The sequence below is a fragment of the Cydia pomonella genome, chromosome 1 (genome assembly GCF_033807575.1).
Source record: "Cydia pomonella isolate Wapato2018A chromosome 1, ilCydPomo1, whole genome shotgun sequence".
NCBI lineage: Eukaryota > Metazoa > Arthropoda > Insecta > Lepidoptera > Tortricidae > Cydia > Cydia pomonella.
In genome coordinates this window covers 30,129,447-30,152,596 of record NC_084703.1, presented here as the reverse complement: position 1 = coordinate 30,152,596, position 23,150 = coordinate 30,129,447, and the positions used below count along the sequence as shown (strand labels likewise).

The 23,150-nt window shown below is 37.7% G+C and overlaps 2 protein-coding genes across 3 annotated transcripts in view; one reads left to right on the top strand and one right to left on the bottom strand.

The window, feature by feature from the left end:
• The window catches only part of LOC133528292 (pre-mRNA 3'-end-processing factor FIP1), an 87,011-nt gene extending 64,445 nt beyond the window's left edge, over nucleotides 1-22,566 (top strand). The window contains exons 9-10 of the mRNA XM_061865625.1: nucleotides 8,599-8,660; nucleotides 22,215-22,566. Coding sequence (XP_061721609.1) covers nucleotides 8,599-8,660; nucleotides 22,215-22,434 — 282 coding nt within the window. The 3' untranslated portion in view covers nucleotides 22,435-22,566. The remainder of the gene's footprint in view (nucleotides 1-8,598; nucleotides 8,661-22,214) is intronic.
• Nucleotides 15,259-17,602, bottom strand: LOC133528341 (uncharacterized). 2 transcript variants are annotated; one of them, XM_061865710.1, is made up of 2 exons: nucleotides 16,298-17,602; nucleotides 15,259-15,875 (listed from the first exon to the last, which is right to left on the bottom strand). In XM_061865710.1, the coding sequence occupies exons 1-2, from the start codon at nucleotides 17,264-17,266 to the stop codon at nucleotides 15,870-15,872; spliced, it is 975 nt and encodes a 324-aa protein (XP_061721694.1). In that variant the 5' UTR covers nucleotides 17,267-17,602; the 3' UTR covers nucleotides 15,259-15,869. The 2 variants fall into 2 exon arrangements, with proteins under 2 accessions (XP_061721694.1, XP_061721685.1); XM_061865701.1 differs by having other exon boundaries at nucleotides 15,259-15,881; nucleotides 16,298-17,577.
• Nucleotides 22,567-23,150: the final 584 nt, after the last annotated feature.

The window sequence follows — 23,150 nt, the reverse complement described above, 5'->3', positions numbered from 1 at the left end:
ATTTAGGTTTCTAATATCATTTTTTTCTAAACTGAATAGTTTGCGCGAGAGATACTTCCAAAGTGAAAAAAAGTGTCCCCCCCCCCCTGTAACTTCTAAAATAACGGAATGAAAAATCTAAAAAAAATATATGATATACATTACCATGCAAACTTCCAACGAAAATTGGTTTGAACCAGATCTAGTAAGTAGTTTTTCTAATACGTCATAACGGAACACTTCATGGGCGAGTCCGACTCGCACTTGGCCGCTTTTTACAATGTGGTTTCTGTGTAGTCTGCCAGTGATTACATTATTCGACGGGGTCATTGAATATAAACTTTTTTCTTCGCTCTCTGGAAAAAAAATTGCACTAATACAAATGAGTTTTTAAATTAAATAGTAAATCGTACAACAAGGGCATAACGCTCGGACCAATAAATTGCCTCGGATAAAAATATACATTTATGACTGAGTTATATATACACTCTGCTTTTCACTTCGATAGCGAGGAAATTATACAAAAATATCCAGGTTATTTTGCCATATTTTTTCAAGACTAAAGAAAATCGTACTCAGGTCGGTCGGGGCGCGCCTGTCTTGAGCGCGCCGGTCGGGGGCGCGCGCGCGGGGGTATGGCAGATTTTGGACTTTATATTTAAGTTAATAAGGCAACCTTACTCACCGGCAGGAACACAACACTATGAGTAGGGTCAAGTGTTATTTGGCTGCGGTTTTCTGTAAGGTGGAGGTACTTCCCCAGTTGGGCTCTGCTCTAGATCTGGAATGACATCTGCTGTGCTGTGCCCTACCACACAAGGCGAGATGACATTCACATTGCCCATACCTCTCTTTTGGACGTAGTTTAAGGACGAAGGGTGGGGTTAGGGTCGGCAACGCGCATGTAACTCCTCTGGAGTTGCAGGTGTACATAGGCTACGGAGACTGCTTACCATCAGGCAGGCCGTATGCTTGTTTGCCACCGACGTAGTATTAAAAAAAAGTTAATAAGGGTCGTAATAGATGATTTACTTTATGCTCTAGAACATAATAAGCAATTTTATGCCGCTTACACGCGACTTAAACGCAAATTTTGCGAGCATGAAAAGAGAAAACCTTATTAAGTACCTATTATAACAACATTACTATAAAGCACTGGTTTTAGACTAGACGTAGGGCTACCTAAAAGTCCTTGTCACTTGGTCACAGTACTGTTTGTGACCTTTGATAGGGTTCCATTACTTTCATTAAGAGTAATTGCTGTCTTCGTCTCCCTTATCTAAGACGACAACATTGTATGCGTATAAATAGGTCACCTACTTATCTGTTCTCAATATTCATTGGGTCTATTATTGTAATGAATGATTATGCTCGCAATAAACATAATAAATACTAGCAAAGATAATTTGAAGTAGAGGTGGATTGTAAAAGAAAATATTGTAGCCACAGTAAATTTACTGCCATCTTTCGACACATGAATAAAACTTTTAGAACTTACAAACTTCTTATTGGGCATCGGCTAAAGGTTGCGGCGCTATCGCTCGAAACGACGCCACCATACCTTTGACCTTTGATCTATTAGATGGCGCCACTTTTTGATATTTAACAAATTTACCACATATCAGTGAAAGAATAAGTATCAAAGTCAAATGGCGTTCTAAAAGTTTTAATCATGTGTCGAAAGATGGCAGTAAATTTACTGTGGCTACAAAGTTTTTTTTGACAATCCGCCTCTATTTCAAATTCTCTTTGATACTAGTTTATGCGACTGCTACATAGTGAAAGGCGTAAAATACGAGATTGGGTTTATGAAATGAACGAAGTGACCTCTCAAGAAATTCGGACGGGTACTGCCGTGGCCGGGTAGGCTTGAGATTCAGGGCCATGGGCGCCACCAGGATTACTTTCAGGGAGGTGCATAATAAATGGAATAGAAGAATCGATGCAGTCATTTTTAGGGTTCCGTAGCCAAATGGCAAAAAACGGAACCCTTATGGATTCTTCATGTCCGTCTGTCTGTCCGATTCTGTCACAGCCACTTTTTTCCGAAACTATAAAAACTATACTGTTCAAAGTTGGTAAGTAGATGTATTCTATGAACCGCATTATGATGTTTACACAAAAATAGAAAAAAAAAACAATAAATTTTGGGGGTTCCCCATACTTAGAACTGAAACTCAAAAAATCTTTTTTCATCAAACCCATACGTGTGGGGTATCTATGGATAGGTCTTTAAAAATGATATTGAGGTTTCTAATATCATTTTTTTCTACACAGAATACTTTGCGCGAGAGACACTTCCAAAGTGAAAAAATGTGTGTCCTCCCCGTAACTTCTAAAATAACAGAATGAAAAATCTAAAAAAAATATATGATATACATTCCCATGCAAACTTATACCGAAAATTGGTTTGAACGAGATCTAGTAAGTAGTTTTTTTTAATACGTCATAAAAATTTAAAAAAAAAATTTTTTTCATCAAACGTGTGGGGTTCTAGGACTTCTAGGGATAGGTCTTCAAAAATGATATTTAGGTTTCTAATATCATTTTTTTTCTAAACTGAATAGTTTGCGCGAGAGACACTTCCAAAGTGAAAAAATGTGTGCCAACCCCCCCCCCCCCCCCCCCTGTAACTTCTAAAATAACAGAATGAAAAATCTAAAAAAAATATATGATATACATTACCATGCAAACTTCCACCGAAAATTGGTTTGAACCAGATCTAGTAAGTAGTTTTTTTTTAATACGTCATAAATGGTACGGAACCCTTCATGGGCGAGTCCGACTCTCACTTGGCCGCTTTTTTTTTAAGTTGGGAAAATGGCAATTCTTAGACAATAAAGATTCTTTAAACCGAATGGCCATATTACCGACAGTGTATGTGAATATGGCCAGATGATGGCCGTATTAACGGTATGAACTGGACACGGAGGTCATTTCTATTTGTAATGGAATTTAGTGCTATAAATAAAATGAATATATTGCAACAACTTGTTTAATCAAATAAAGGAACAATAAAATCAATTCCGAACAAAAACATCTAGTAACAACCCTTCTCATCTATGTTATAAATTCTTTCTGGTCTATGCACCAGCTCGTTATCTTCCAGCAGCTTTATCAATTTCGTAAAATAGTCTGAAACCACAGCTTTGTTAAGTTTTTGAGCTCTAGCTGGATTCAAGTTTTGGGTTTTTCTTTTACGGATTCTCTTGTGCCGATTCATAAAACCCCTCAGCCAATCTCTGCCAATTAAGACGTCTTGTCTAGCCTGTACTATATTTTTTCCCTTGCAATACTTCTGGATGCACATACGATAAATTAAATTAAAGGATCCTTAAAGGATAAATTAAAGGCCCTTTTTCATGCCCACACCATTTGACATTTAGGAATCTCGAGGAATCGCAGCCATCTTGGAAAATGTGTACCATCCAGGAGAAATTAGCGTTTTACTCAACATCTACGTTTCTCACGAAAATGGGGAGTGAGGCAACATTCAAGCTTATTAAATTCTACACAAAATAGTCCTAGACCTTATTGCGAAAAAAATAAATCTTGCTTTAAAAATCAGTTGTTGAACCCAGATTAAGCGCTTATACACTTCCAGGGGACATTCTCTTAATAGAAAACTCGGAGGAATATGAATTCCACTTTTAACTATACATTTGTACGTGATCTACCCAATATTAACATTTTACTGGACTACGACTTAACCAGAAAGTAGGGTTATGGGTTTAAGTACTGATGATTCAGTACATACTGTAGCTTGGGATACTGGACGGATTTTTTAAAATGACGTATCGGTAGATTCCACTTACCCTTCACAACTTGTTTACACTTGTTTTATTACAGAAAAATTAAACCAACCGCCTTGAGAGGGCTCGGAATATTAAATCATATTTTTTCTTCTAGCGCCTAAACTGTTTAGCGGATTTCAATGAAATAGACATCAGTAGATCCATAATTAGTACACGAGTGCTATGCAATACAAAGTTACTAAAATTAGCGGAGGAAAACTTTTTAGGGCTAAATAATGTGATTGCAAAAAAAGAAAAAACAAGTCGCATACTTTTTTCTATACTGTCTTATCCCCATGGTCCCCGAAACTCAAATTTTAAGACACGCATACCGGGATCCCAGAAATTGTAGGTGTGAAATTTGATGACTGTCACTATTATTTGAACCATATTTAAGACCTAAAATCTGTTTTTGCAATCACATTATTTAACCCAACAAACACAAAAAGAAAAAAAAGGACAAAAAAAGAAAAAAAAAACACAATGGCAGAATTTTGCTTATATGTTTTTTATGGTTGAATGCCTAGACGTGCCATAATTTGACGTTTAAAAACAAAAGAAGGTTGCCTTACAGGCCTAGGTGTATAAGGCTGTATGAAATTCCTTTACATATCATCTTCACTCATCGCACCTGATATGTAGTATTTCCGGACCTAATTTGAAGTCATGTCAACATTTCATTACAAGTTTGAGAAAAACTCATTTACACTACGTGGTTTCTATGAATTCGTGACATATTTTGTTTTAAAATTCCCTAAGTAGTTGAAGCTTTTTTTTTACAATCCATAACTCCCGCGGGAACAATACAGGTCTTTGTCCTTCAGTACACCTGCTTGAAATAAGATCTTTTTCGAACAAGTGTGATGAAAAAGCACATACTAACACTATATTATCCGATACATTTTATTCATGAGAAAATATGATCTTGGATCTTGGACTGTAATGCATTGTTGTATTAAAAAAGTATCTTCGAAGTTTAATGCTTTGAACAGTTTTTTTTGTAAGAAAAGCGACATTATATCTACTATAAATATTATTATGTCTCTAAAAACTATCAAATTGGATAGAAGAAACGATTCTCTTCATCAGTTACTAACTAATAATTTTAGTTAAAGTTTGACTAAGTCTTAGGATACCACATTGTCGGAAAATGAGATCAAGACATTTAATCCAATAAAATTAATTGAAAAATTAAACAACACATAATACAATGTTATCAAACATTAAAACTAACCTACATCGCATTTATATACTATGGTCAAAATAACCACAAGTAACTGGTATGGATCCTCGTTATCTCCTGAATACAAATTGACCGGTTTTAGTTAATGGAGGAGGGGACGGGTCTAAATCGGGTTCGGGTTAAAGATATTTTATTTATCTCAAAAGAAATATTACATTTCACTTAATGAGATAAGTTGATACATACAAAAAATATATATAGGGAGCGTTAATAGTGATGTAAATTACATATTGTTTTTATTTCTAGTAGGGAATAGTAATAACAAAATGAATACAATATCACCGCTGACATAAACTACTTAACAGGTAATAATTTCTTGCGATGTTTTTATTCCAAAGTGCGCGATTCTAAAACATGTGGCGGGTAAGCATAGTTTCCTTTGTTACCAAGGTTCGAGGCGATAACGTGTTGCCGTTTGCCAGGGCCGGATTTAGGTGGCTGAAATATTATCTAAAACATATGTTTTTAGTTTGTATTTGAAAATGTTGAAGGTTGGTGCATTCTTAATATTTGCTGGTAAATTATTGTACATTCGCGCACCCTGATATGTTATATTATTTGTGCCAAAATTTTTTGTTCGTATAAAAGGTAGGGATAACTTATTTGCACTACGAAGGTTTCTCTTGCCGCTTTCCTTATTTGTTCTGAATGTGGTTTGACAGTGCATGGTTTTATTGAGGATTTTTTTAATAAGTATTATTGTATTATAAGTATATAGTTGTTTTAGGATCATTAGTTTAGATTTAGAATAAACTGTATTAGTCGGTGTTAGGTAGTCGTAATTAAACAATAGTTTTATTATTTTATTTTGAGCAATTTGGAGATACGTAAGATTTGTTTTCGCGGCACTGCCCCATATTTCAATCAGGTAATTTAGATGCGATTTAACTAGTGAGTTGCATATATTAAATTTAACAGTAGGCGGAATGAATTTAACTATGTTTTTTATTGAACCCATGATGCTAGACAATTTTGATTTTATTTTATCTATGTGTGCCTTCCACGTCAGACCACTATCCAATATCAAGCCGAGGTACTTTGCCTGTGATGATTGGTTGATTGTGACATTGTTGATTGATAAAGGAGTGTGACTAGGTATTGTTTTATTTTTAGATTTGAATATGATGTATGAGGTTTTAGAAGTGTTGATTGTAAGCAGATTGTATTGAAACCACTTGTACAGAATGTTAAGATCATCCTGAGCTAATTTAGCCATGTCGGTAATTGAGTTCCCATAATAAAAAACATTTTTTAGCTTTCCAAATATATAGGTTTTATTGGTGTATGATTACATAACCAAGTAATGATGAATTTTATTCAGCATGGATTATTTCTTTCCGTTACTTCTTGTGTTCCATTTTACTGATCAATTCGTGTGATGCAGAGGCGTAGTTGAACACGGTGCCCTCTGCGCGCAATCTGGGCGCAGATATTGTATTTCTTTATTTAAAAGATGTAAATATGCAATATTTTCTCCGTGATTACTTCAGATGAGATTTTTTTCTTTTTTCATGCTTTTATGAGCCAGATTTTCAGTAGTCGAGTTTTGGTTTTTGAACATATTTTTGTATTTTACCACTTATACCCAACTTTGTCTAGTCAGGTCATAAGTTATGTCACAAAGGTTTTGACTGATAATATGTAATACAAAGTTTTTGATAAAAAAAGTTAGCCATGATTTGAAAGCTTGTTTTATATAATCAAAACGTATTATAATTGTTTTAAAATTTAGATCGCGACTTTATTTACTACTTGTTTACTTTGGGATTGTCGTTAGACGCGAATACGCGGCTGGATTGTGAAAAAATATAATTCACAAAAGGGAGTAAAAATCAGTGTCACATAAATAAAATAGGTACAATTGTTTATTTATATGAACCTACTTTATTATAACGCTATTTTATCACCAGCATTTAGTTCTTCGACAAGTTTATACTTCAGCTAATACCTTCATACTTAGGGTACTTTTCAGTAACATGCTTATTTTTGACTGCCATTCAACGAGTAGGTTTGGTAAAACATGTACTGTTGCAATTTTGCCAGTCCAATACACATGATTTAAGTATCTAATGAAAGATAAAAGACCCAACATTTGTTTTATGTACGATTCAACCATGTAAAACAGAAAAAATAAATAAATAGGGATCAAAATCACCTTAAAGAGGCCGCGTATTTTTTTCATGATTTTTTATACATTTGCGCTTACTTGTAAAGCATGCTGTGTACACTTGTTTTGAATCTCGTGCTAATTTTTAAGCCATCATATGCAATTGTATGTTTTTCATGATATTGTACGATATCTGTTTAGTGTACCTAATAAAGTAAAATAATAAATTTAATACCATTTTCTTCGAAAATTAAATATAATAATCTGTAAAAACTGTACCTATAACTTTTTTATCAGTAAAAATCTTTGTGACTGAACTTATGACTTGTCTAAGTGATGTTGGTCGTAAATTGGGGCGGAAAATTTCTGATCGGCCCCGGGCGGCAAACACATACGCTACGCCGCTGCGGTTTCCGACAGCGACTTTACTTTCTTAGCGCTTCCCCAGTTTATAAAGTGGTCGTATGCCTTCATGTATCTCTCCGTAGAACATTCCGGTAACAAACTATCGATCGTCGTTTTCGCCTCTACTTTTATCGATTCGGGAGTTGAATTAATTTCTTCGTCGCTGGAATCGCACGATAAATCCATTTCTATTCAGAACTGAACAATTGTATTGTTTTATCCGTTAAAGTTTCATTGTAATGGGCTCTACTCTATAGACAACAAACAAAACACATGCAACAAATCGCAAACGATTTTTGATACAATCCCGATAAATGGGGTACGAATTCAGTCTATTAAACCCATTATTCAATAATTTCATTCATTCAATTGCTAGATTGTCTATGGTTTCAGACATTTTAATACCTATTTTTAAGAGCCAGAAAGATAAAGCAATAGGTGTCTGTACCACCATGAATGAGTGGAATAGTAGAATGATTTGAATAGCTTTTTTCAAGAGATAGCAATAGGTGTCTGTACACTCTGTACCGCCTTAAATGAATGGAGGTACAGACACTGGGTCTATTTTATATAGCATAAGCTTGCTCAGCATAACTTAAAAATAAAATTTACTTTCCACCCTAGGGTGGGAAAAGCTATTTTCCACCCGGCTATCTGCTTATGAAAATCACACTTTCCGAACAGGAGAGATGAAAAACATTTTGACCAAGAATTTATTCGAAGACTCGTAACGCCCTTTTAAGTTCCACTTAAAAAACTCAGTAAAGGACTCGACTCGAGATTTACAAGACTTCAGTTCATACCAACTCTAATTTTATAAGTGACGTTACATGTTAAATAAATAATGTACTTTATTAGTTTACGTCAAAGCGATGACATTTGAACTTTAACAATGACATCTTAAGACAACGTCATATAGGTATTATATGACAACGCTCTACGAAGCCGGCTAATTTAGCTGTGTTTCTTTTCAATGATCAATGTGCATTATTTGTCGCCGGGTACTGTAATCACGATTTGATAATAAGTAATGAAGATTACTATTAATATGTTTTTATTGTTGTTTTTAGGAGGATAGGGAACGGGAACGTGAGCGGTCGCGTTCTATAAAACCGGACAGGATACGAGAAAAGTAAGTATATGGATAGTTATATTAAGCCTGTTCCTTTGTGGGAACATAGCTCAGCGTTGGCAGTATGGTTCCAGTTTTATCACTTGTCACTATGCCCGTCATTTTCGCACTTACATACTTGTTAGAACGTGACAGGCATGGTGACAAATGATAAAGAGCCGACCATCTTAGCCCTACTTAAGATGCTTTTTTTTGATGATGGTTAAGATGGCAGGACTTGACAGGTGATAAAAATGCGACCATGATACCGGTGCTGGTCCGGTTACCATTATGAACTTTTTGCCTTTTAGGGGCATATATGCCCGAGTGCCAGAATGTCCAGAGTTACAATGTCCTACTGGCAATAAGTCCAAATTATTGTCCTAATCCCAGAAAGTCTACATGGCAGTCATAGAGTAATTTTGTGAGTAAGTCAAACTGGTGTAATGCCCGACTGCTAGAATAGTCAGGTCACAATGTCTCATGTCAGAATGTCCACTTTTCAAAAAGATGGTTCATATATGTATGTTTATGAGAAATATGGCGCTATGGTCACTACAAATATATAATAATACTTTTGTAGTAACGAAACTGCCAAGCCGCATATTTTTACTACGGTGTAGAGGTGAAGTTAGGGCTTGTAGAGTTAGAAACTTGGCTCTAAATAAGATCTGTTAACTTTTTGACAGTGCGAACCATATGGCCTCGTCTTGGCAACATTTTACATGAAAATATTTTGGTGGGATTTCACTTCTTTTTATGACATTTTTGTTTTGATAAACAACGCAATATTTTTGAGCGTTTTTATAATTTAATCTCGATAATTTTTTCGTGCCAGAATTGTTTGCGACTTTCAATGTGCCCTGAGTCGACAACAACTTTATACCAGCCTTCGAATATTATCTTATAATGAAGCCCAGTTCTTATGCGATTGTCTGCGGTAGATTTTATAAATTTAGTTGTTTTCGTGTTATCTTGCGGATGATCATCCAGAAGGAAGACTTTCAACAGCGACTTCCCAATCTAAAATCGCAGCTGTGTGCTCAATAATGACAAGTTACCAAAAAAATCTGCAGATTCAGACAACCTTATAGGTAGTCAAATGAGTTAAGTAAGAAAATCAATTAAAGATCAGGATGTAAAGGCGTTTAAAAAATCTTTTTCCTACTCCTCTACTGTTATCTGTCATTTATGCATTCATTAACACGAATATAAGAACATACATAAAAGATTTCAAGAAAAGTCTATATTGTCTATTCCTCATAAAAGCTCTTGTGCTTTTATAAGCTATAATGTTACTGCGATTAATGGCTATACCAACCTAACAAAACCAAAACGAATACAGTTTTAAACTAAGTGCATTGATGCCAACTTACAAAATATTCATTTGGTTGCATAGTAAAAATAATTACTTCATAAGTCAGAAACACGCATGTGACACCCGTAATATAACAACACCCATAGACTACGAAGACCGCTTAGCGTTGCTTGTTAGTCTCCGTAGGCTACGGTGGCCAAAATTGAGAAAAAACTGTCCAAAAAATTAATTTAGCAAGTAGCAAGTACCAGGGCCTCATGAGTTACGAGGAGGTGTCGCCGACCGGCCGGCCGCGGCCCGGGGTGGGTCGGGCGCGTAACAAGGTATGCTCGCGCGTCTTGGCTATATACTTTTGCTGTAATTTGTTTACCTAAATTAAGATTTATTTTTGTTGACTCGTAGGAAAAATATTGTATGCAACGTTGTATAAGTAGGTCAAAAAATTCTCGTGGCGTATTCCTTTACAATGTTCGCCTACGCCTTCGGCTCCGGCTCACATTGTAACTCACGCCACTCGCCTTTTTTGACCCTTCTTATACAACTGTTGCATAAAATACTATAATACAAGTTCTGAAAAATGCCTTACAATATAAAATGACTTTTTTCAATATAGATTTCTCATATTTCCTTTATGCAAACCATGGTACATATGTTGTTACAAAGATTAAAGTATCACATGGACCCTGACAGGGTATAGCAAGTATATTCTTAAAAATAATTCTTAAAGCTAGTTCTTAAAACAAATGCAATGGGGTAATAACAATTCTTCCATTATAGGTACTTATCCTCCAGGAACGCTGCAACAGAACAGTAGGCTTTCTGAATTAATAGCGTTTTTAATTTTGTAGTAAATAAGTTATTCGTTGTGATATTTCGTAGTTTTCGTGTATTTATTTCTCTACAGCTTAGTAATATGTTAAGCACTTGCCTTAAGTTTTCTTGTTATGTAAAACATAGCTGAAAAGAAAAAAATATGGCAAATACAAACATTGTTAACAGTTCATCTAGAATTAAGTAATATTATATTGTACGCCTGACAGGCAAATTATAGCTGCTATATATAAGCCCTAAGGGTTCTAGGAGGCGTAAATTAGGACACCGTGCGTTAGTACATAGGTTTATTACCGGACTAAGGGACGGTTACAAAAATGCCGGCGCCAGAGGGCGCGCGGGTAGACTTAACCCTACCCACCACCAATATACATACATAACACCCCTTTTCTTAAACAGTACGGATTAACATCTAAATTATCTCAAGTGTTCCAGGGCTTGACCTCGTGACATTAGGTTATCTTTTTAAGTTAACCAAGGTGATCCATGATGCACCAGAATTATAAAAAACGTCTGTCAGGCACTAGGACATTTGCCTTAATTATAAAAACAATTGACGAAAACATAAGTTTAACATAACTTAATCTATCTCAAAGCCAAATCTGACGGGTGGGCGCCTAAATCTTTTACTCTCATAAGTTCTGACCTGAGCGGGCGGGTCGGTACTGGTGCCGGGCTGCGCGGACGCCGTGTGCGCGTCCTGAGCGGTTTGGATCGGAAGCTCGACCGGCTGTGTTACCTCTTTACCTATACCCTCCACGTTTCCAAATTGGGTTCCGGGCGGTACACAATATTTGAATCTTTTCTTTAGTTGATCCGTGTGCCTATGACTGGTGGTACCGTTTTCCCTTGTCACAACGTAGTTGCGGTTCCCTTTTACCTCTGATATTGTTCCCGCCACCCATTTATCAAGACCGCTGTATTCCTGCAACCATACTGGATCTCCTTGCTCCATTTGATGTGCTGGTTGGTTAGTGATCCTTTCCACCTGCTTGTTTTGGGCTTGCCTGACTCGTTGATCCACTGTGGCACTTGGTTGAAGTAAGTCTAGCCTACAGCGAACTTCAGCGAAGAGCTCGTTTCTGTAACATCGTGGCTGGGGACTCACCTGTTGTACTGTGTGGACAATTCCTATAGTTGAATAAAAATGTTTGTAATGCCACATCCAAGTCTACCTTGGTGGCTTTCCGCAGAGCCCGTTTGCATAGCTTGACAGCACCTTCCGCGGCTCCATTAGAAGCTGGATGATATGGTGCACTGTAAGTGTGTTTAATTCCATTCCGGGTCATGAATTGATCCACTTCCTGACTCGTAAAGGGTGGCCCATTGTCTGAAACCACTTCCTTTGGTAACCCGAAGCGAGCAAATATCTCCATTAAAACCTTAATCACAGCGGTCCCTGTAGTCCTCTGCATCACAAAAGCTTCAATCCATTTTGTTGTTGAATCTACAATGACAAAGAACGTTCTTCCTTCAAAGGGACCTAAAAAGTCCATGTGCAGTCTACTCCATGCTTGCTCATGATATGGCCAGGGTTGAGGTGCTGACTTCGTAGGTGCTGCTGCGTCTGCCGCACAGATTGCACAAAGCTTGCAAATTTGTTCAATTTCCTTATCAATACCCGGCCACCAAACGAAACTGCGGGCTATGCCCTTCATCTTCACCATACCCTGGTGGCTGCTATGTAATTCCTTCATAATACTAGGACGCAGTGCTGCGGGTATCACCATCCGGTACCCCCACATAACGCAGCCTGAATCAGTATATAGTTCTTGTCTTCGTGCAAAATATGGTTTAATTTCTTCTTCTGAACAATGACTTGGCCAACCCCTGCTTAAAAATTGGTTTACTTTCCTTAATGTTTCATCTTTTTCTGTCTCCTTCCTCACCTTTTGGCTCGTTATAGGCAGGAAATCTTGCACAAAGTTTATATATGTTACCTCTGTATAGTCCTTGACATCCTGACTAGTTGATGGTAATCTTGATAATGCATCCGCTGCATTCTTAGCTGTAGGAATGTAAAGCATAGTTCATATAGAATTGGCACATAATTAGCAATGTTTAAAAAATAATAATTCCATGGCGGGAAAAAAATTGACAATTACAGTTCAATCACCAACCTTCAAAGTATTAATTGTCAAAATATTTTTTTCCTAGCTTTTTGCATTTTAAAGTTTTCGACCATGAAAATTGAGAACAGGAGATTGATTGTGCACAAATACTTCGAAAATTCTTATCGATCCCAGATCGACAAAGACAGCTAAGTCGCTTAAGATGTTAAAAGCTAGTATTTGTGGAGTCATAAAACGTTACAAGGAGACTCTATCAGCTGACAGGAAAACACAAACTAATCGGAGGTCTGGGACAAATAACAAGATTTTGGGAAAAAAGACCTAAGGTCACTCAAACAAAATTCAGAACGGTCTAATTACGATTTATCCCAAAAAATCAAAGAAACTTCTAGAAAGATAAAGATGATTCACCTCAGAGGTGGCTATAAGAGCTATCGAGCAATAAAACAGCCAAATCGGACTGTTAAACAGATCCGACAAGCTAAAACACTAGCTCGACTATTGTACGACCCAGTATTGACAGAATTCGAAGGTTGCTTGTAGTTGGACGACAAGACGTATGTAAAACTCGATTTTAATCAACTACTCGGTTCGAAGTTTTATATGGCCAATAATAGAGGTCATTTACCCGAAAAATATAAGTTCGTGAAACTTGACAAGTTCGCAAAAAAACATATGATATGGCAAGGAATTTATAATTGCGGCTGTAAGACGAAAAGCTTTATAACATAGTCAACAATGAAGTCGGACCTTTATATTAAAAAGTGCTTAGAGAAATGAGTATTGGCATTTATTAGATCCCATAACGGTCCTGTGAAATGTTGGCCAGATTTAGCCAGCTGCCACTACTCAAAAAAAGTTTTGGCATGGTATGCTAATAATCAGGCCAAATACATACCCCGCGAGATGAATCCTTCGAATTGTCCCCAATTTCAATCTATCAAATACTATTGGGCAATCATGAAATAAAATTAAATAAGACTAGTCAAATTGTCCAGGGTATCAATTCATTGCGATCTACAAGAAATCAACACGCCAAAAATGTCGACAAAAGTGTTGTGCAGAAAATGACGGGGGTCCATTATGAAAACAGTTCGTAATTATTAACATAACAGAGATTTTTTTTTTAATTTATACATATTTGAAAGCTAAATACATTACTATTTAAAATTCACCATTCATAACTTTCTTATTTAATTAACTTAAAAAAATAACAATCTTCTAGTGCGTACCAATTCTATATGAACTATGCTTTATTCAATGTCATATTGATAGCCACCTAGGATCACTGCCCATCTTTGCAAGCGCCTAGCACCCATTACTGGAATACCGGCTTTGTCCCCAAAAATAGTCACTAATGGTTTGTGATCTGTTCTTAAAATAAACCGACGACCATACAGGTATTGATGGTTTTTTTTTTACAGAGTATATGATTCCCAACGCTTCTTTGTCAATCTGTGAGTATGCTCGCTCTGCTTTATTCAAAACTCGTGAAGCATATGCTATAGCTCGCTCTGTACCATCAGGCATAGTGTGGGATATTACGCCGGCCACTCCATGGCTGCTGGCATCAGTAGTCAGAATCAGCGGCAGCTCTGGCGAATAGTGCACCAACACCTTGCTGGAAGACAATAATTGCTTTATTTTATTAAAGGCCTTATCACACTCAGCTGTCCAATTAAACTTAATTTCCTTCCTTAATAGTGCATATAATGGGGCCAAATACAAAATACAAATACAAATATTTATTAATAACAAAAAGTTACAAGTCATTTCTTGATAGTGAGTACATTCTGTACTTTATACCTTGTAATTACGATTATGAAAACACAGTGTTGAATTAATTAATTATTCATTATAAAATCAATGTATAAAAGTTCAAATTATAATAGTAACAACAATATTATTTATATAATCAGAAACAATAATATTATTTACTTTAAATTATAATAGGTAGGTTAAAGTATTCTGCGTAATCGTAGAACACTTCGCTCATGAGCCACATTTTTAATTTACACTTAAAGACCGCGGCGGTAGCTGTGTTTCTGATACTATCGGGTAAGCGGTTGTAAACAGATGGTCCAGCGCAGTATACAGATCGCTGGGACTTAGCGAGTCTGTGCGGATCAGCGATCAGTCTGTTTTTATGCGCATTGCTACGGAGATGGTAGTTATCATTCGTTCCCTTGAGTTATTGTACTAATATTTTGTACAAATTTAGCATAGTACATTGTCATGCCTATAAAAGATCTCAGCTCAGCTACACTGCTTGGCGTAGTTGCATTCAATATTCCTTCTTAGGGCAAGTATGAATACCTTCACTATTTACCACATAACCTAAGTATGTAATAGATTCCGACATGAAAGAGCATTTTTCTTTTTTAATTTTTAAACCATATTTTTGTAGTCGTTCAAAAACGGCAGTTAAATTCTTTAAATGTTCTTGATCGTCTAATCCTGTAATTACCACATCATCTAAAAACACACCAACTCGAGGTATGTCTACAAACATTTGCTCCAAAATCCTCTGAAAAATTCCCGGGCTTGAGGATAGGCCATATATAAGACGATTATATTTAAACAGCCCCTTGTGTGTGTTTATGACGGTATACTTGGAGGTATCATCCAGAACTAGCTGTGCATATGCCTGTGACAGGTCAAATCTTACTAAACTTTTTACCACCATGTAATTTGGCAAACAAATCCTCCACTCTTGGCAAGGGGAAACGATCTACTTCTAAATACTTGTTCAAACTTATCTTGTAATCGCCACAAATCCGGAGAGATCCATCTGACTTGACCACGGGAACAATCGGAGTTGCCCAGTCCGCTGTTTCTACTGGTGTGATGACACCTTCACGCTGCAGTCGCTCGAGCTCCCGCTCCACCGGTTCACGAAGGGCGTACGCCAGCGGCCGCGCGCGCAGGTATACCGGCCTGGCGCCGTCTCTCACCCGCAGCGTGACCAGCCCGCCATTGTACCGACCCAGCCCCTCCGAGAATACGTCTTTAAATCTGGAACTAAATTCCGTCAAATCAAAAACTTCATTCGTTTTTACAAAGTGCATTAACTCTAACTGTTGCTCAACCCTCTTAATAATACCCAACTCAATTAACCACTCTCTTCCTAACAAATTCTCTTTGCCATTATCTACTACGTACAAGTCCAAAACTTTGCTCAATTTGCCCAAACGTACAACAGATTTTATTATTCCTAATGTAGGCACACTTTCTCCTGTAAGATAACATAACCCCAAATTGCTGGCATCTAACACACAATCACTAAAATGAGTTTTATAAAATTGCGTACTAATACATGAAATTCTGCTGCCAGTATCAATTTCCATGAATAGGTCCCTGTTGTTTACATTTATCATCATTTTATACGGCGGATATTTAGAATCACACTTGTTTTGTCTAACAAAAGAAAGATTTACCTCTAAATCATCTTCGGGGATCGATTGGTTTCCATGGTTTCCCGTTTCCGTAATAACATAATGGTGTCCCACGGAACGCGACAATCGCGGGCACATTTTCTTTAAGTGTCCCTCCTGATTGCACACACGACATGAATACAATTTGAATTTGCACGTTTCACTGGAATGATCCCGGCCACACACGGAACAAAGTTGACCGTGACCTACTTTTGATCGAGGAGCAGCTGTCAATGTCACTCCAGCGCCGCCATATCTACGCTGTCCGTTCGGGCCGCTCGGCCATGCTCGCCCGCTCCCGCTTGTCGTCGCGCCGCCTCGCGTGCCTTCGGCGCGGCTTGCCGCTGCCCGTGTGTTGCCTCTCGCTCTAGCCCATAACATATCGCTCGCACCCGTTGCTTCGCTAATAGCATAGCAACCTGCGGTCTCACGCTCGCCACCCGGATTATTTTTACGAGCTACCTCCGCTGCATTAAATTCTGCCGCCTCCATTGCAACCGCTAAGTCCGTAGCCGTTTTTAATTTAAGGTCCTTTTCCGTGAATAACCTTAAACGAATGCTCTCACTATGTAAACCGCACACAAACTGGTCTCTTACACTTTCGTCCAACCAAGTTCCGAAGTCACAAAATCTACTTAATTTCTTCAAATCTGCTAAGTAATCTGCTACTGATTCACTTTTTGTTTGTTTACGCTGGCGAAACTTGTACCTTTCGGCCAAAACACTGGGCGTAGGCTGTAAATGATCTGCTAACAGTTGCTGAATTTGGTCGTATTTTAATGTCGACGGTTTCGCCGGTGTACACAAAGTCACTAGCATCTCGTACGCTTCGGCCCCCATTAGCGTGATCAACATTGGAACTTTCCTGTCTTCCTTGACATCGTTCACCACAAAATATTGTTCCACTCGGTCCTTGTACGCTTCCCAGCTGCCTTTGTGAATATCAAACGGCTCCACCTTGCCCACCGCCATCTTGCTGTTACTCACTCACTATTATTTTTATCTTCACTACTGCGAAAACTAACGCGTTCCCGAGCCACTGCCAACACTGCTCGCGTGAAGTTCGAAGAATCCCGTCGCCAATTGCTATATATAAGCCCTAAGGGCTGATAGGGAGGGTTCTAGGAGGCGTAAATTAGGAGACCGTGCGTTAGTACATAGGTTTATTACCGGACTAAGGGACGGTTACAAAAATGCCGGCGCCAGAGGGCGCGCGGGTAGACTTAACCCTACCCACCACCAATATACATACATAACAATAGCGATACTACCAAAATATCTATTATAATCTGTACACCTATAATTATGCAATAAATGATATAGTTACTTTAAAAACAACAAAACAAATCCATTTTATACTTAAAACAAATTAAAAGATAAACTGTACGTCAAATGGCGGTAAATGAAAACTTTTTTCACGCATTCGATTCAGAGACAAACTAGAGTCGGTGGCCTATATCCGTATCATTCGATACAAACTAACATGCTAGATTTTTCATAATTATATGCAATTGACATTTCATTTCGAACAAAACGGTATCTCGACTGATATAAGAATAGAGGTCAAATCGAATTGCTTTTTTTCAGCGTTGTTCCAAATTTGAATGTACACCATACCATGCATGCATGTATATGTGCAATTTGAATCTACCATATCGATATTGCTGTAGTTATGAAGCAATAAGGAATATTACGCCAACCTCTGCGTAGGGGGCGCCACTACCACAATCCATCAAAATCTTCGAGCAAAAAAGACGCAGATAACTAAATTTAGGTTTTCGTGTTTCCCGATAGGCCCTTTGTATACAAACTGCTTTGATGCATCAATGTCATGTTTTATTATCTGTGAATTTTGTCATAAGACAGTTTAAGGCACAGTATGTATACGTTACTCTATGGTCTACTAAGGTGCTAGTGCTTTACTCTGGCGGCAGAACATTGCCGTAATACTCCCTATTACAACATTATCACACATAAGAAATTTGTTATAACAAAACAGTTTATCGTAATGTTGGCCATTATTTGCGGATTTTGAAGGCATCATAGAGGGTTTGTGATATGTGTTGAGATAAAATACTACACTCGCGGGCAAATAATACGGGTCAGTATGAAAAACTAGAATATCTCTTAAAATAATAAAGCTAGGAGCATGAATAGGGTTGTTTCCATCTACAAATAGGGCAGAATTGTATCCCAATAAATTCTTTTGGATTATAAGAACATGTTAAACTACTTTTAGGGGACCTGTAATGACCATATTTTTGTAAATATTGAATTTAAAATATCTTTTGGCACACGTCTCGTGACCAAACTCGAAACGTCATTGAAAATTCTGATGACGTCACAACTCTCAGATTGACACTGTTGACAGTTAGGCAATAAACAACAAATGACAAATGTCAGTTGACAGTTTGTATCTTCTACGTGTATATGTAGTTAACCGTAAACTGTGACGTCACACAATTTTCAAAGAGCGTTTTGGGCGCGAAATATTATTTCAAAATATATTTTGTTAATTTAACATATTTAAAGCCGTTTTTAGTATAAAAGTTGAATTTTAGGGCAACTTTTAGTTAATATAGAACGTAATACAAGCGTTTCAAAAAATTGGAAACAACCCTATTAAATTGTATGTTATAGATAAATTCATAGTTAATAAAACATCATCAAAAGTTAGAAATTATATTTACTTGTTTATTTAAATTACATAGTAAACACGATATCAACACTCTCAACCTCACACACAAAACAAAAAAAAACATTAATACTTCGTGTTGCCTCTTCGGGCTCTTCTTACAGCTTCTAAACAATTGGGCATAGTGTTTATTAAGTTTCTTATGCGTTCTTGCGGGATATTAGCCCATTATTCTACTAACGCCTGTTTCAGGTCTCTTAAGTGTAGCTGGGGCGGGGTTTCGATTTCTTACACGCCTCCCGAGCTCGTCTCATACGTGCTCAATCGGATTTAGGTCCGGGCTTCTCGAGGGCTAGTTCATAGTGTTGATGCCAACCTCCTCAAAATAATCTTCTACAATCTGAGCTGTGTGCGGCCTGGCGTTGTCATGCATGAACATGGAGTTTTCACCCATATTAATTAAATATAGGCCGACATGCTCATTAAGAATCTCGTCCACATATCTGGCACTAGTTAACGTTCCATTTTCTATCAAAACTAATTCCGTGCGACTCTCTGAAGAGATTCCACTCCAAACCAAAACAGACCCACCGCCGAACGCTCTTCAAAACGTGCTGGAATAAAACGTTCACCTGGCCATCTGTAACCTCTTCGCCGCCCGTCATGTATATAGAGCATAAATCTGAATTCGTCAGAAAACATAATTCTTGCCCATTCTTCGTCACCCCATCGCCTGTGTTCTCCTGATGTCCTCTGTCAAGTTTTGGGCCATTTGCCGGTCTATGTGGGGTGAAATTAGCTCCACGAAGCCGCCGCCTAACAGTCCACTCGCTGATGTCATCTCTTCGGGTCTCCCGAAGTTGGTTTTTGACTTCAACTGCAGTGAGATGCCGATTTCTAAGCATGCTTGTAACAATAAATCGATCTTCTCTAGCCGTAGTACATCTCGCCCTGCCTGTTCCTGGTCTTCGAAGGTTCCTGTCAGTTTCTAGGAAACGTTGGAGGACTCTGCACCGTAGATAGTGACACGCCTGTTCTTCTTGCTGTATATCTCTGACTTCTGCCTTTTGGTAACATTGATGATACGTGTACATTCATCTTGTGTTAGCGACATGATAGTAATTCAATAATAACCTTCAAAGACAACAATAACTGCCTTTTATCATTTTGCTTTGACAGATTGAAAACAAAAGTGAGAAAATAAGCAAAAGTGAAATAAGCTCAATTTGCATTTAGTACCAAATTCGACTTTTTTTTTCTAAATAAAACTTTTTCCAGATTTCTTGTAGAACATTGAATGTTCAATTCAATTCGATATTAATTTATCTATAATACACAGTTTCCTGCACACACCGCTATTCATTTGCAAATTATAAGGGTTTTTGTCCCTGACCCGTATTATTTGTCCGAGAGTCTATTAAACTAGTAGAATCATACAGGTAAACAAACCAGAAGTATACAGCTAAGAAACGAGCCGCCCGGCCCGGCTGGGTAGCGACACCTTCTCATTTCACCTCCTCCGTAACTCATGGGCCGTGGTACTTTCTCCTTGCTAAATTCATTTTTTGGACATTTTTTTTCTCTATTTTAGTCACAGTAGCCTATGGAGACTAACACGCTAAGCATTCTTCTTAGTCTATGGATGTTGCTATAATAGGGGTGTCACATGAGCGTTTCTGACTTATGAAGCAATTGTTTCTGCTATAAAACCTAATGAATATTTTGTAAGATGACGGCAATATACTTAGTTTGAAACTGTATTAATATTGATTCTGTTAGATTGTGACATACTATTTTTTTTAACTATAGGTATTTGAAGGAAACGAAACAAACAAATAGTGGATAGACAATTTATTGGTCGGGATGATTAAAATTAAACTATCCTCAATAGCTATTCAAATTTTGGTGACACTTCTTCGATTGCGCTATGGTAAATTTATTCAATAAGAGGTAAAAACTAAAAGGTTTGTTTAGATAACCCTTTTCCAGGCCTCACCAATCTACAAGGTTTTCCCAAAAAATCCAAATATATTCCAATTAATCCAGCTTTGATGATTCATTTGAAGACAAGTAACATTTCCTGAAAGTGTAATCTAATTTTAACCTTAAATCGGAATGCTAAAGTTGAAATTCTAATGGCGTGTATGTGGTCGATAAATCGTACTATGCCTGGAAAAGGGTTAAAGGTTAAAGGCTCTCAGTAGCGGCAGTCGACGACTCTCTCAACCGCCTGGCCGGAGGTCCGCCTCGGACGGTGCCAGGTGTACAGGTCGACTGGTACGGGCTATCGGAGGAAAATCATCTTGCTGGGGTTTTCGTATGAACAAATGTGTCAGAGGGCCCAGGACGCGCCCGGCCCGTCCTTACGAGTCGAAATGGCGGAAGACTAACCTTCCTTCCGAGAGCTTCCATATTAATGTTGCCAGAGGTACAGTCAGCGTCAAATACTTTGTAGCAACCAAAGTAGCCAAATAGTTCGGTACACCATATATTTAGTATGGTGTACCGAACTATTTGGCCACTTTGACTGCTACAAAGTATTTGACGCTGACTGTACAATTCTAGGACATTTAATAAAACTGAACGCGAAATCCTGACTGCTGGAATCACCAAAGCGTGGTAAGTGCTGCTGGATACGCAAGGAATAATATTAAAAAGAATGTCTAGACAATCGGTTCGTTTATACCCGTTCTTCGTGAACGATAATAATTATTTTGGTTATACATAGTTATTGACCCAACTGGTGTCGAAGAGATTCGGACTTATCTCCCTGGCATCACGAAATCGCTGACAGATAACAGTAGAGAAGTAGAAAATAGTTATTTGTTTTACAAGGGGGCAAAGTTGTTGTTTAACCGCTCGTGCTAATATTGATACCCGAGCAAGCGAAAGATTCCAAAATTGAACCACGAGCGTAGCGAGTGGTTCGAGAAGTGGAATCTTGATCGTTGCGAGGGTTTCAAGGCACGAGGGTTAAACAAACTTGGCCTCCGAGTGAAACACAACATTTTTCACCACACCAACGCGAGGAAAATAATAACTATGAAATAGCAAAAAAACAAACAAATCAAATCCAAATGGACGTAATTAAATATTGATCATCCAAAATCATCATTTGAAAGTCAATTCTACCAGCTAACATAAGGAAACGACTCAAAATTTGCATCTGATTACTTTGCCCCGCATGTGGATAAAATGCAACTTCTCATTCGTATTTGAACAATCAAGAGGGCCTTTACCAGTTGGTGTGGTGAAAAAATATTTACCTTGCTTTTTTTTCTCCAGATCGTATAGACGCGAACGGTCACGGTCACGATCCCGACGGCACAAGTCACGCTCCCGCTCGCCGCGGCTGCGAGAGCGATCGCGCGAACGCGAGCGCGAGTGCGAGCGCTCACGCGACCGCGAACGAGACCGGTCGCGGGACAGAGACAGGTCCCGGGACAGAGAAAGAAGTCTCAAGCCTAAATCGAAAGAATCCAAGGATAAAGAAGAAGACAAATAAATTAATATATGTTTAGACATTTCCTCTTACTTCGCTTTACCAGTACCAGGTAACAGACATCCAATCATATTATTTCTTTCACGAACGGGTGAAGTCATTTAATAAAATAAAATAAATACAATCTATAAGAAATGTGTTTTATTTATATATTTTTCAATAAAAACTTGGTTTTGGTGTTAATTTCATAAACTATAAGCGATATTACAATGTAAAAAATGTATTCTCATAAAGATTTAATGCTTAACTGTCGTCACAAAAGGGACAGAGATTATCTTTTCTTATCCACTCGCGCTTATTGGGTAGGTACAGTCAGCGTCAAATACTTTGTAGCATCCAAAGTAGCCAAATAGTTCGGTACACCATATATTTAGTATGGTGTACCGAACTATTTGGCCACTTTGACTGCTACGAAGTATTTGACGCTGACTGTACACTATTTTCTGAAAACTCCCAAATAAAAGATAGTATACAGGATGTTAGGTCTATAACTGATGGCATGATATGTCACTCTAATTACGTTTTAGTGAGAGTAAAAGAGAAAGATCCCCGCAATTCGCGAATTTCGGATTTCGCGGTAGGCCCCCAGGAGTCTAGGAATAGGATGATATTGACAACAGAGAGTGGTCTACACAAAAGGTATAGTTAAGAGGTAAATGTCAAATTCATAGATTTAGTCGATGAAATTGTACAACTTCTGTTAACTATTAGAAATAACA

Coding starts and splice junctions, on each gene's coding strand:
- LOC133528341 (XM_061865701.1), bottom strand. CDS start 17,266: ATGGCGGTGGGCAAGGTGGAGCCGTTTGATATTCACAAAGGCAGCTGG.